Source organism: Rana temporaria, chromosome 8, assembly GCF_905171775.1.
Source record: "Rana temporaria chromosome 8, aRanTem1.1, whole genome shotgun sequence".
Lineage (NCBI taxonomy): Eukaryota > Metazoa > Chordata > Amphibia > Anura > Ranidae > Rana > Rana temporaria.
The window spans coordinates 175,088,870-175,102,306 of NC_053496.1; the positions used below are offsets into that span (position 1 = coordinate 175,088,870).

At 46.6% G+C, this 13,437-nt stretch overlaps 1 protein-coding gene across 1 annotated transcript in view; it reads left to right on the forward strand.

The window, feature by feature from the left end:
* The window catches only part of LOC120910517 (zinc finger protein 3-like), a 29,158-nt gene extending 18,150 nt beyond the window's left edge, over positions 1-11,008 (forward strand). The window contains exons 3-8 of the mRNA XM_040322275.1: positions 7,102-7,202; positions 7,340-7,510; positions 7,641-7,719; positions 7,902-7,996; positions 8,267-8,414; positions 9,742-11,008. Coding sequence (XP_040178209.1) covers positions 7,102-7,202; positions 7,340-7,510; positions 7,641-7,719; positions 7,902-7,996; positions 8,267-8,414; positions 9,742-10,658 — 1,511 coding nt within the window. The 3' untranslated portion in view covers positions 10,659-11,008. The remainder of the gene's footprint in view (positions 1-7,101; positions 7,203-7,339; positions 7,511-7,640; positions 7,720-7,901; positions 7,997-8,266; positions 8,415-9,741) is intronic.
* The last annotated feature ends 2,429 nt before the right edge of the window (positions 11,009-13,437 follow it).

Genomic DNA, 13,437 nt, shown 5'->3' on the forward strand with positions numbered 1-13,437 from the left:
CATTCAGAGTGCAGGGTTGAGGGTTGTGCTACATACAGAGTGCAGGGTTGAGGGTTGCGCTACATACAGAGTGCAGGATTGAGGGGTGTGCTACATACAGAGTGCAGGGCTGAGGGATGTGCTACATACAGAGTGCAGGGCTGAGGGATGTGCTACATACAGAGTGCAGGGTTGAGGGTTGTGCTACATACAGAGTGCAGGGTTGAGGGGTGCGTTGCATACAGAGTGCAGGGTTGAGGGGTGCGTTACATAGAGTGCAGGGCTGAGGGATGTGCCATGTACAAAGTGCAGTGTTGAAGAATGGGCTACGTACAGATTGTAGGGTTGAGGGGTGCGCTATGTACCGAGTGCAGGATTAAAGGGTGTGCTGTGTACTCCTAAATTCTCCCCCAGATGTCACCCCCCTTCCCCCATCCCAGTACAGAGCTTCCCACAAATCCTCTCCCAAGAATTCATGAAAGAGTGGTTCTGCTGCAAAAGAGCAGCTACAACTTACCCGCCCCAGGAGCCTGCACAGATATACTGATAAAGAAGGACACTCCCTCCCTCCTCTGCTTTCCTAGAGAAACATGCAGGGGGGAGGAGGAGGATATATATTCTTATTTCTGCATTTTACAGTTATAAGCAATCATTATTTCTGAATGAAAACTACTAATTTAGTGTTTACTATTGTGAAGAGCTGTGATTGGCCCTGTCTGTACCATGTGATTATTGTGACCAATCACAGAGCTCATCACAATAGTACTCAATGAAAGGCATGTAACAAAGCCTTTCCTTGGTTGCAACCATCATGTGATCTCCTGTGGTTGGCCACAGCGATCACATGGTACCGGCAGCTGACCGGTATGGTGATCTGTCATTGGCCGTGTCCGGTGGAGACAGCCGGTGACAGAGCGCGGCCCGATTCTGGGAGCACGTTATATGACCTCCTCCTTTACAACAGTGCACCCACTGGGCAGTCATTGTGCAAGAGGCTGGATGGGAAGAAGTTAACCACTTAGCGACCGCCCCACACAGATATACTGCGGTAGGGCGGCTGCTCTGTGCCAGATCACCTACCTAGTAGGTGATCTGACACTTCTGGGTCTGGCGCGCGTGCGCACGCATTCCACCCCGCAATGCGCTCCCACTGTTATTTGATAGAGCAGGAGCTTGAGTGTGCTGCTTCTACCAGCTCGCCCGTGAGATCGGGGAGGCAGAGAATGAATCGGCTGGCCATCTCTATGACCTTTGGCGGCTGGTTGCAGCGTTGTGACGTTACTTCGGGCGCCGGCAGATGTAACCACTGATGTCTTTTTGCAGGGAAGCTGAGATTGTTTTTTTTCTTTCTTCCAGCATAGAGGAGGGACGTGGGGACTTATAGACCCCAGATCTCTCCGTAAAGAGGACCTGTTATGCCCTATTCCTATTACAAGGGATGTTTACATTCCTTGTAATGGTAAAATAAGTGTTTAAAAAAAATGTTTTTGAAGGGAAAGTGTAAAAATAAAATAAATAATAAAAAAAAATTAAAAGCGCCCCCATCCCCTCGTGCTCACAGAAGCGAATGCATTCGTAGGTCGCGCTGCATATGTAAACGACGTTCAAACCCCACATGTGAGGTATCGCAGCGAAAGTTAGAGCGAGTGTAATAATCCTAGCACTAGGCCTCCAATGTAACTCTAAATGTGTAACCTGTACATTTTTGTAAAGCGACGCCTATGGAGATTTATAAGTACCGTAGTTTGGCGCCATTCCACAAGCGTGCACAATTTTATAGCGTGACACAGTGGGTATCTATTTACTCGGCGTAACATCATCTTTCACATTATACAAAAAAATTGGGCTAACCTTAGTGTCTTATTTTTTAAGTGGTTTTTTTTTTATAAGAACGTTTGAAAAATTTCTGCACAAATACCATGTGACATAAAAAATTGCAACGACCGCCGTCTTATTCCCTAAGGTGTCTGCTTAACAAATGCTGCAGCTGTACCACATTGGCACAAGGCCTGAGAACTGAGCGACCACATGACCTCTGATCACTCAGTTCTCTGTCAGCTCAGAGCATAGTCTCTGCTCTGCCCCTCCGGCTTTCACCGGTAGCACCAAATTGAGATCTCAGAGATGAGAGCCGGAGCCAGCTATAAATCAGGCAGCTGGGTTAATACCAACAATATGGCCAGGATCCCTCCAGAGCCTATGGTGCCCATATAGTGTGGCTCTATGGCAGGGGTCTCTGAACTTTTCAAACAAAGGGCCAGTTTATTGTCCTTCAGACTTTAGGAGGGCCGGATTGTGGCCAGCGGGGGGAAAAAAATTCCTGGGCCCAGCATTGGTGAGAATAAATATGGCCTCAGAGTTTGCAGTGAGTAGGAAAAGGAGTAGTACCCCTATTAGTAGAAGTAATTGTATCCCATCATTGGTATCAGTGAAAGAAATTGTGCCCCCTTGTTGGCGTCAGTGGGAAGAATAGTGCCTCATATCAGTGAGAGGAATAAAGCCCCAAGGGCCGGATAAAGGCTAGCAAAGGGCCACATCTGGCCTTCAGGACGCAGTTTAGAGACCCCTGCTCTATGGCGTCAGCTGATAGTGGGAAAAAGCAAGTGCGCTCCGGTTACTAGGGTTGTCACCCCATCATCCCTTTAAACCCAAACACATGAATTACACAGGTTCTGAGGCTAATTTAATGCAGATAAGGCACCAAGTGAGTTTAATTAACACCTTAATCAGCCACAGAACCTGTGTACTTCATATGGGTTTAAAGGGATGAGGTGGCAAACCTAACCTGTGACCCAGAAGAGAAGTATGGAAAAAAGCCCTGGCCATACGTCTCTTTTAAAACATAACGTAGGCTGCAGTTTTTATAGTCTACACAAGGTGGGGATTTCACTGGCAGTACATGGAAAGCACAGGAAGTGATGTCAGAGACAGACAGGAAGTGATGTCTGCTACAAACAGGAAGTTCTGGGTGAGAGGTCACCTGGATAGAGAATGGCAGCAGAGGAGGTAATAAGATATCATTTTATATTTACACCCAGTGACCTCCCTTTATGTTCGTCCTCTTCCTCCATAGTCACTGTGATGTGTTTTATCTCCAGTAGCTATTGCTACATACTTAATTTAGTGTATTAAAATATGTACTAAGATACATTCTAAATTAGGGTGACCAGACATCCCCGGTTTCAGGGGACAGTCCCCTGATTGAGTACACTGTCCCCAGACAAAATCTGTCCCCAGTTTTGTCCCCGGATTGGATTTGAACAGGGGCTGGAGCAATTTCAAAGACAGTCAGTGCAGAATTAAAAAAAAAATTGAAATTACACTCCCCCACTCCGCCGTGCCTAGTAGCTTAGGGGGTGTATTTTTTTCCATTATCTGTACCCCTTTCTGATGATCATGTGCTGGTCAGAATGGAGTGAATTTTTCTTCAGTTTCGGGTGCATGCCCATTCATCCCTGCTCGCATGTTCTTCTGCCTTAGCTCACGTCTCGGCCAGCCGCCTGCCTGTTTATCTCCTTGCCTTCCCTGGTGGAGTGATCTTCCTCCACACCCCGCCCAGTAGTAGCCGGGGCCCGAAGAGTGAGACTTGACAGGCTGTGAGGGCGGCGGTGGCGGGCAGAGAGTCGCTGATTGCCACCATTACTAGTAAAAAAAATATGTCCCCTGATTTCATTTTAAAAATCTGGTCACCTTATTCTAAATATAGAGCCATTTATCCAACTGTCCATCCAGAGCCTCTGGTTTATAGACCGGATACATCCTAAATATAGAACCATTTATCACATTGTATGAATTATAGTGTGGTGCCTTGCCATTAAATATAACCATGCCTTCTAGGATATTTAGTCAGCCGCACAGGCACATATGGGTATACATATGAAATCGAGTCAGGGAATTATTCAAGTTGCTGTAGGCCCAGGACAATATTGGGCTGATTGGGTACAATGGTGCCAGTGGTCTTGGTGTAGAGATCTAAGATTGTATGTGCAGATCCATTAACACCCAGCAGCCGTCTTCACAGGACACCACCCATCACAGTGCCTCCACCTCACTGCCTGACATCAGAGGTAACCAGTGCCAAGAAGATTCTAGAAGTCACCAAGAAGATCATTGATCTGCTGACAGGAGAGGTGAGTGGTGCCGGGAATTCTGGGACATTATCCAGTAACAGACAAGGGATGTGTCTGGATGGTGACTGTATCATTGTGTGTCGGGTTCCTATAAGGTGTCAAAGCTTTTTTTTATTAATATATACTGTCATCTTTGGGGTTTAGGGTGAAGAACTAAAAGACATCAAAGTTGAGGTTAAAGAGGAAGAAGAAGAGACGTTGATGAGTGGAGATCAGCAGTCTATGGAGGAGGGGGAGATGATTATGGAAAGTAAACAGGAGGAACCTTCTCTACATATAGACACAAGTAAGTAATCACTAAATATAGAAACAGTACCATGGGACCAAACTTTGCTGCTGGGGCCCTACCATTAAACAGAGCTATTTTGGCAATATTCTGGAACCTCCAAAGCTCTCCCAGATCTGCCTGTCTGCCAACATCACTTAGATGGCGTTTTGAGACCTTCACACTCTATTCCCCTGATCCGAGTCTATAACATGCTCCTTATGCCTCAAGCACGATTCAATCAGGGCCCTGCATTACACTTGTGGTTCAGATTAGTGCTCCAAAAGTCCAACTGAACACCAGTGGCGGCTGGTGCTCAAAATTTTTGGGGGGGGCGCAAACGAAAAAGAAAAAAATTGCAGCCTCACTGTGCCCATCAAATGCAGCCACTGTGCCATCAATTGTCACCACTGTGCCATGCCATCAAATGCAGTCACTATGCCATCAAACGCAGCCACTGTGCCATGCCATCAAACGCAGCCACTGTGCCATGCCATCAAACGCAGCCACTGTGCCATGCCATCAAACGCAGCCACTGTGTCATGCCATCAAACGCAGCCACTGTGCCATGCCATCAAACACAGCCACTGTGCCATCAATTGTCACCACTGTGCCATGCCATCAAATGCAGCCACTGTGCCCCTCAATTGTCGTCACTGTGCCAATTCTCGCCACTGTGCCAATTGTCACCACTGTGCCCATTGTTGCCACTGTGCATGTCACTGTGCCCTTTAATTGTCGCCACTGTGACCTTTGTCACCACTGTGCCCATTGATACCACTGTGCCCATTGATGCCACTGTGCCCTTTGTCGCCTCTGTGCCCATTGTCGCCGCTGTGCCCTGTAAAATGCATCTACCTTTCTCCTTCCACGTCCCTCGATGTCTTCTCCCGCCTTGGTGACGATTCAGCCAATCAGGTTACCGATAACCAGGGGGAACCTGATTGGCTGAGACGGCCGCCAGTCTTATCCAAGGAACGCACCCCCCGTACGTCCCGAGGATAAGACATCCGGGAGCCACGGGCTGTACTCGGAAAGCCTATCAGAGCCCTTGGCTCTGATAGGCACTTCCGCACAGCCAACCAGCTGCCGTTATTCAGGTGGCCAGGCGCTTAAGTTCCGGCCATCTCTGAATAGACCAGCGGCAGCTGGCAACAATACCATACATTTATGCAATGCATGAATGTATGTTATTAGACTCAGTGGCAGGCGAGAGCCAGAGGGGGCGGCGCTTACAAGGGTGTCTCTGTTCCCAACCACCACCAGTGCCTTGACCAGCCTGCTCTAATGCAAAAAATGCCTATTCCCAGATATTGGCTTCCCATACTGATTCACCACACTAAAGCCTCGTACACACGATCAGTTTTTCGGTCAGGAAAACTGTGAGGAGAGCTTTTGGCCAGGATTCCCGGCCTTGTGTATGCTCCTCGCAGTTTTTTAGACGGAAAAACTGCCCAAAATCCGCCGGATAAAAAAAGAGAACCGGTTCTCTTTTTTTCCTGCTGGCAAATCCGGCAGACTTTTGTCTGGCGGTTTTGGCAGGTTTTCTATGGGTAAAACTGTGATGGAGCATACACACGGCCGGGATTCCCGGCCAAAGCTCCATTGCAGTTTTCCTGTAGGGAAAAGACTGAACCGAGCAGGTTTTTGGCTTTCCCCCTCGGGTTTCCCGGCAGTAAAAAGTCCGCCGGGAAACCCGATCCTGTGTACGAGGCTTAAGGCTACTTGTTGCATTTAACCTCCTCACTTGAAATAAGTGCAGACAACCAGGGCCGGGGCAAGGGTGGGCAGGAGGGGCGGCTGCCCCAGGGGTAGTGAAGAAAGGAGACAAAGAATTAACACAGGATGGTACACTAATTCTATGGCATGTGCTAACAGTGGGGGGTGTTGCAGTTTTAAATCCTTACCCTGGGCGCTCGACGATCCTATCCCAATACTGCAGACAACCCATGACCATTGGATAGGTACAACTTCATAAATATTGGTACCTTAACAGTCTGAGAAGATGGTAGTAGTCCCATTAGAAGGCGGTGCTTCAATAAACACCAGCAGGTTAGAAGGAGCGAGAACTCCTGATTGCTGTGCCGTGTCTTCTATTAATTTCTAGATTTCCAATAAAGGGTCACAACCTTCATTTCCAAAGGGGAGAACACACAGCTCCTCTGCTACATTATTTTGCACAGAGCAGCCCAAATCCACTTCTTCTCAGGTCCCCTGCCGGCACTCATGGCTCCACCCCACACAACGTGCCCACCATAGCAAGCCGCTTGCTATGGGGCTCTCAGGCAGTTTCACTTCTGAGCTGATTGTGTGTTCATTGACGGCTCTGTCCCCGCTCCCTTTTTGCTGACTGTGATTGCTATCTTTGAGCCAATGAGAAGGGAGAGAGCTGTTCATCTCAAGCACAATCGGGCTCAGATAAGTATGTGGGGGGGCTGCAGAGAATGAAAGGTAAAAAACCTTCAGCCTTTAGAACCACTTTAAGTACTACAAGGAAGGTTGAATGATAAAACGGGACGTAAGACCTTTCTACGTGCCCCCAAATTAAAATGTGACACGTCCTCATGGATTCTGTACCTTGGATTTTCACTATTCTCTACTCCTGGGTTTTCCCCATTTCTAAGGGGTGTCCTTGTTTTATGGTTCTAGTGTCAAGTAGTAATTCAATCAAGCCTCTGAAAATCTATAGCCATCTCCTCATTTTTACTTTGTGTTTGAACTGTATAGATCACACGGGCACATCAATGAAGATGGACAAAGACCAAAGCCAAGTGACTGAGAGGATATTGGACCTCACCTTGGAGATCATCTACCTACTGACTGGAGAGGTGAGGAGGATTTTCGGAGAGTCACATGATATCCAACCTAAATAACAAATAGTTAATGAACCACAGATCTGACTGGAGAGGTGAGGAGGATTCTGGGAAGACTGTAGTGACAAATGTTACTTTCTCTCTTTATACAGGATTGTAAAGTAGTGAAGAAAATATCTGGTGAACCGTTAATATCCAGCAACTGTCTTCACAGGACATCCCCCATCACAGTGCCTCCACCTCACTGCCTGACAACAGAGGTAACCAGTGCCAAGAAAATTCTAGAAGTCACCAACAAGATCACTGAGCTGCTGACAGGAGAGGTGAGCGGTGCCGGGAATTCTGGGACATTATCCAGTAACAGACAAGGGATGTGTCTGGATGGTGACTGTATCATTGTGTGTGTCAGGTTCCTGTAATGGTAAAAATGTTACACTTTTTTTCTTCATAAAGGTACCGAAGTATTTAGAAGGACACAATGATCTCTATAAGGAGGCAATGATGGAGAATCTTCCGCCCCTCACATCACCGGGTAAGAAGAGACTTTATTGTAAAGGAGAGAGCAGTACTAGATCCCCCATCATCTGACTTCATGATCTGACCGCCCTTACGCGTTGCGTCCAATTAAGCATTTATTGTTCTTTGTTTATTAGGAGGTCTATAAGCAGTGCTTTGTATTCAGTCTGTGTGTGTGTGTGTGTGTGTTTCCTACAGATGGATCCAGTAACGGGAACCCACCAGAGAGACATCCTCGTTCTCTGTATTCCCAGGATTCTACACAGGAAGGTCACACCATCCCTCATCATCAGGTAGGTAGCAAATTCTCTGCAGCTATTATCTTTTGTACCACCACCCTTCCCTTTAGAATGTAAGCTCTACAAGCAGGGCCCTCCTGTACCTTTTTTATTGACCTGTACTGTAATTGTGTTGTCCCCCTATACATTGTAAAGCGCTGCGTAAACTGTTGGCTCTATATAAATCGTGTATAATAATACTTAAAAACATATTTCAAGCAATTGGATGACGTTTTTTTTTTTTTGCTCCTTGTTATAAATTTGTTATATTATCTTGGTGTTTAGGCTGTAGATCTGAAAGACCTAAAAATTAAAGTGAAAGAAGAAGAAGAAGAGGAGGAGACATTGGTGAGTGTAGATCAGCAGTCAATGGAGGAGGGGGAGATGATTGTGAAAATTAAAGAGGAGAAATCTTCGTTACGTATAGATACAAGTAAGTAATAAACACGAAATGCACAGAGACAATTTACACTTACTTTAGAGAAGTAAAATAAATATGTATTTAAATAACTTCATGGGTTAATCAAGGACAAATGTCCATAAAGTTCAACCCATCCAAAAAAAAAAATCCAAAACCCACAGTTGATCCAGATGAACAGCAGGAAACTCGCATAAAGCTTGGTCAAATCTTCTCCAAGGAAAAAAGAATGCCTTCCTAATTCAAGGTGATAGTTGGACAACTCCCTGGATCAATGTTCTGCCATGTTCTTCTTACAAATAATAGGAGGCATTAGTATATTCTGTTCTTAAAACATCCAATAGAGTAAAAAAAATTGTTTCAGCAAAATAAACTTTCTGTAGCGAGGGAGGTGGGAGCGCACGCAGACACCGGATACCCCATCCTGTGTCTCCGTGCGCCTCCACCTCCCCCGACGCACGATCGTGTCGGGCCCCGTCGGCCGGTAATTAAGGCCACAGGTTTGTGGCCTTCTGCAGGCCTATGCTTCCTTCTGTGATCTGGCGCCATCTTGTGGTGGCCGTTGATATGACAGACAAGACAACCAGCAATGCTAATGGAGCTTCCCCTGTGTTTTCACTGCCATCTCCTCTAATTAAAACCCCCAAACATTATATATATTTTTTATTCTAACACCCTAGAGAATAAAATAGCGGTCGTTGCAATACTTTCTGTCACACTGTATTTGCGCAGTAGTCTTGCAAGCGCACTTTTTGGGGGGAAAATACATATTTTTTTAATTAAAAAATAAGACAACAGTTAAGTTAGCCCAATTTTTTTTTTATATTGTGAAAGATAATGTTACGCCGAGTAAATTGATACCCAACATGTCACGCTTCAAAATTGCGTCCACTCGTGGAATGGCGACAATCTTTTACCCTTTAAAATCTCCATAGGCGACATTTAAAAAAATACTACAGGTTGCATGTTTTGAGTTACAGAGGAGGTCCAGGGCTAGAATTATTTCTCTCGCTCTACCAATCGCGGCGATAAATCACATGTGTGGTTTGAACACCATTTTCATATGCGGGCGCTACTCATGTATGCGTGCGCTTCTGTGCACAAGCTCGTCGGGACGGGGCGCGTTTCTGGCTCCTACTTTTTTAGCTGGCTCCTAGATTCCAAGCAAATTTGTCAAACCCTGCATTAATGCACAAAGACGGTTTATGCTGCAATACGGATGTACTGTATAATTTAACTGGTTTGTCTTCATATTTTGGCGTTATAATTACATTCAATATATATGATTAAATAACATAAAGGATATTTTATAACTTTAAAAAAAAAAATTGCTTTCTCGCAGATGGGCTCTATGTCTGGAATACCACGGAGAGACCTCCTACTTTATCTACAGACTGTTGTGAAGAAAATACTCTTACTCCAGATATCTATCTGAATTCTCAAAGTGCAGAAAGAACAATGGAGCCATCTCCTTTAAATGACGGAGTTCACACAGGATTGAGTTCATTGTCAAGTTCAGTGTGTGGGAACAAAGCACCTGTCAAACGCAAAAAAAGTAACGCAATTGTGGGTCCCTATTCATGTTCAGAGTGTGGGAAGTGTTTCGGTCAAAAAGGAAACCTCCTTAATCACCAGAAAAGCCACACAGGTGAATGCACTTATTCATGTTCAGAGTGCGGGAAGTGTTTCAGTCGTAAAGGAAAACTTATTCTACACCAGAGAATTCACGCTGACGAACGCCCTTATTTATGCTCAGAGTGTGGGAAAAGTTTTACTGAGAAAAGAAGCCTCATCTTACACCATAGAATTCACACCGATGAGCGGCCTTATTCCTGTGCAGAGTGCGGAAAAAGTTTTACTCAACATATTATACTACTTAGACACCAGAGCGTTCACGCAGGCAAGGGTTCTTTTTCTTGTTCAGAATGCAGGAAATGTTTCACTAGGAAATGTAGTCTGGTGGAACACCAGAAAATTCATACTCAGGATGGACTTTTATTTTGTTTGGAGTGCGGGAAAAGTTTCTCCAGGAGAGGAAGCCTGATAAGACACCAAAGAATTCACACGGGCGAACGTCCTTTTTCCTGTTTGGACTGCGGGAAATGTTTCACTCAGCAAAGCATACTATTTAGACACCGCAGTATTCACACTGGGGAGCGGCCCTTTGCCTGTTCGGTGTGCGGGAAGGCTTTCTCTAGGAAACGAAGTCTGGTTGGGCACCAGAAAATTCACATTCGGGATGGCTCTTTTTCATGTTGAGCGTGTGGAAAATGTTTTACACAAGACAATGATCTAATAAAGCAACTGTTCAGTCAACTGTATGATTAAAATGGGTTTAGAGTGGAACATCTTGGCAAACGTGAAAGAGATATTTTGGCTAAAGGTGAAGTCTGACTTCTACAGTTCTTTCTCTCTTCTCGTCACATTTGAGGGTCCTTATTCTTTCTTTAACATTCTTGATAAAGTAAAAAAATAATCCATTCTGAAAGAGTGTGAGTGAGGCCCTTAATTTGGGGCAGTAGTTATGCATACTAAAGAAAAATAAATATTCCAAACTGCGTTATGCTCAGATTCTCTGGGTAGGGGTGAGGATAAAGATTTTTGCAATACAGAGTGCATTTGTTGAAACCTTTAAGGGAAGTGCTGTCTCAGAATGTAGTGTGGATGGTGGGAGGAGAGCTGTCGGAGAATGTAGTGTGGATGGTGGGAGGAGAGCTGTCGGAGAATGTAGTGTGGATGGTGGAGGAGAGCTGTCGGAGAATGTAGTGTGGATGGTGGAGGAGAGCTGTCGGAGAATGTAGTGTGGATGGTGGGGGGAGAACTGTCGGAGAATGTAGTGTGGATGGTGGGGGGAGAACTGTCGGAGAATGTAGTGTGGATGGTGGAGGAGAGCTGTCGGAGAATGTAGTGTGGATGGTGGAGGAGAGCTGTCGGAGAAAGTAGTGTGGATGGTGGGGGAGAGCTGTCGGAGAATGTAGTGTGGATGGTAGGAGGAGAGATGTCGGAGAATGTAGTGTGGATGGTGGGAGGAGAGCTGTTGGAGAATGTAGTGTGGATGGTGGGGGAGAGCTGTCGGAGAATGTAGTGTGGATGGTGGGGGGAGAGCTGTTGGAGAATGTAGGGTGGATGGTGGGGGGAGGTGTCGGAGAATGTAGTGTGGATGGTGGGGGGAGAACTGTCGGAGAATGTAGTGTGGATGGTGGGGGAGATCTGTCGGAGAATGTAGTGTGGATGATGGAGGAGAGCTGTCGTAGAATGTAGTGTGGATGGTGGGAGGAGAGCTGTCGGAGAATGTAGTGTGGATGGTGGGAGGAGAGCAGTCGGAGAATGTAGTGTGGATGGTGGAGGAGGGCTGTCGGAGAATGTAGTGTGGATGGTGGAGGAGAGCTGTCGGAGAATGTAGTGTGGATGGTGGAGGAGAGCTGTCGGAGAATGTAGTGTGGATGGTGGAGGAGATCTGTCGGAGAATGTAGTGTGGATGGTGGAGGAGAGCTTTCGAAGAATATAGTGTGGATGGTGGAGAGCTGTTGGAGAATGTAGGGTGAATGGTGGGAGGAGAGCTGTCGGAGAATGTAGTGTGGATGGTGGGAGGAGAGCTGTTGGAGAATGTAGTGTGGATGGCGGAAGAGACCTGTGGGAGAATGTAGTGTGGATGGTGGGGGAGAGCTGTCGGAGAATGTAGTGTGGAAGGTGGGGGGAGAGCTGGATGAGAATGTAGTGTGGATGGTGGGGGGAGAACTGTCGGAGAATGGAGTGTGGATGGTGGGGGAGAGCTGTCGGAGTATGTAATGTGGATGGTGGGGGAGAGCTGTCGGAGAATGTAGTGTGGATGGTGGAGGAGAGCTGTCGGAGAATGTAGTGTGGATGGTGGAGATCTGTCGGAGAATGTAGTGTGGATGGTAGAGGAGAGCTGTCTACCATCCACACTACATTCTCCGACAGCTCTCCTCCACCATCCACACTACATTCTCTGAGGAGAGCTGTCGGAGAATGTAGTGTAGATGGTGGAGGAGAGCTGTCGTAGAATGCAGTGTGGATGGTGGGAGGAGAGCTGTCGGAGAATGTAGTGTGGATGGTGGGAGGAGAGCTGTCGGAGAATGTAGTGTGGATGGTGGGAGGAGAGCTGTCGGAGAATGTAGTGTGGATGGTGGGAGGAGAGCTGTCGGAGAATGTAGTGTGGATGGTGGGAGGAGATCTGTCGGAGAATGTAGTGTGGATGGTGGAGGAGAGCTGTCAGAGATTATTATTGTGTGACTGTGGTGGGACATTGGGGCTCATTTACACTTTCTTAAACTTTACCACACATTAAAGCACCTACCGCTTTAACATGCTTTTTTGTTGCTTCTATGAAGCTTTTTTGAAGCAGAGCTCCACCAAAAAGGAGATATTCCGCTTTAAGGAATATCCCGTCTCCCACTACTTTTAAAGAATTGGAAATTTTGAAGCATGGAGCGGCGAGCAGGTACCTGATTTTAACAGGTACCCGCTGCCACCCTTGTTACGATTGCCCAGACAATCAAAAGCGGAAGTCCCCCCAACCCCCCCCCCCCAGTCTTCTGGGACACTTGACAGGTCCCGGGAGACTGTGTGACCATTCACAATGCACAGTGGAAGCAAGTGTACATGAGGCCTTCGAGTGTGGAGTCGAAGCTCCTCTGGTACAGAGACTTGTGTGTCTGGCTTGGTGTTCTCTCTACAGCACTGTGGTATATGTCAGAGCTATATAAATGCATAATGATGATAATAATAGTGTGTGACTGTGGTAAGCTCTGAGCTGAGTATCTGTGGTGACTCTGATCCCACCCTGTGATTGGTTTCTGTGAAGGGAGAGCAGCTAATTACAGTGGTGAGGTCTTAGTTAAGACCGCATTCACATCTAGGCGTTTTTACGCCTGTAGCGCTACGCCGCTGCCGCCAGAGGGCTGGAAATACATGTCCCTCTATGGAGATGGTTCACATCTCCACGCCGGACGCCTGACGCCTATCGCCTGAAAAAAGGTCACGGACCTTTTTTTCAGGCGTCTTTCGGCGTTTCGGC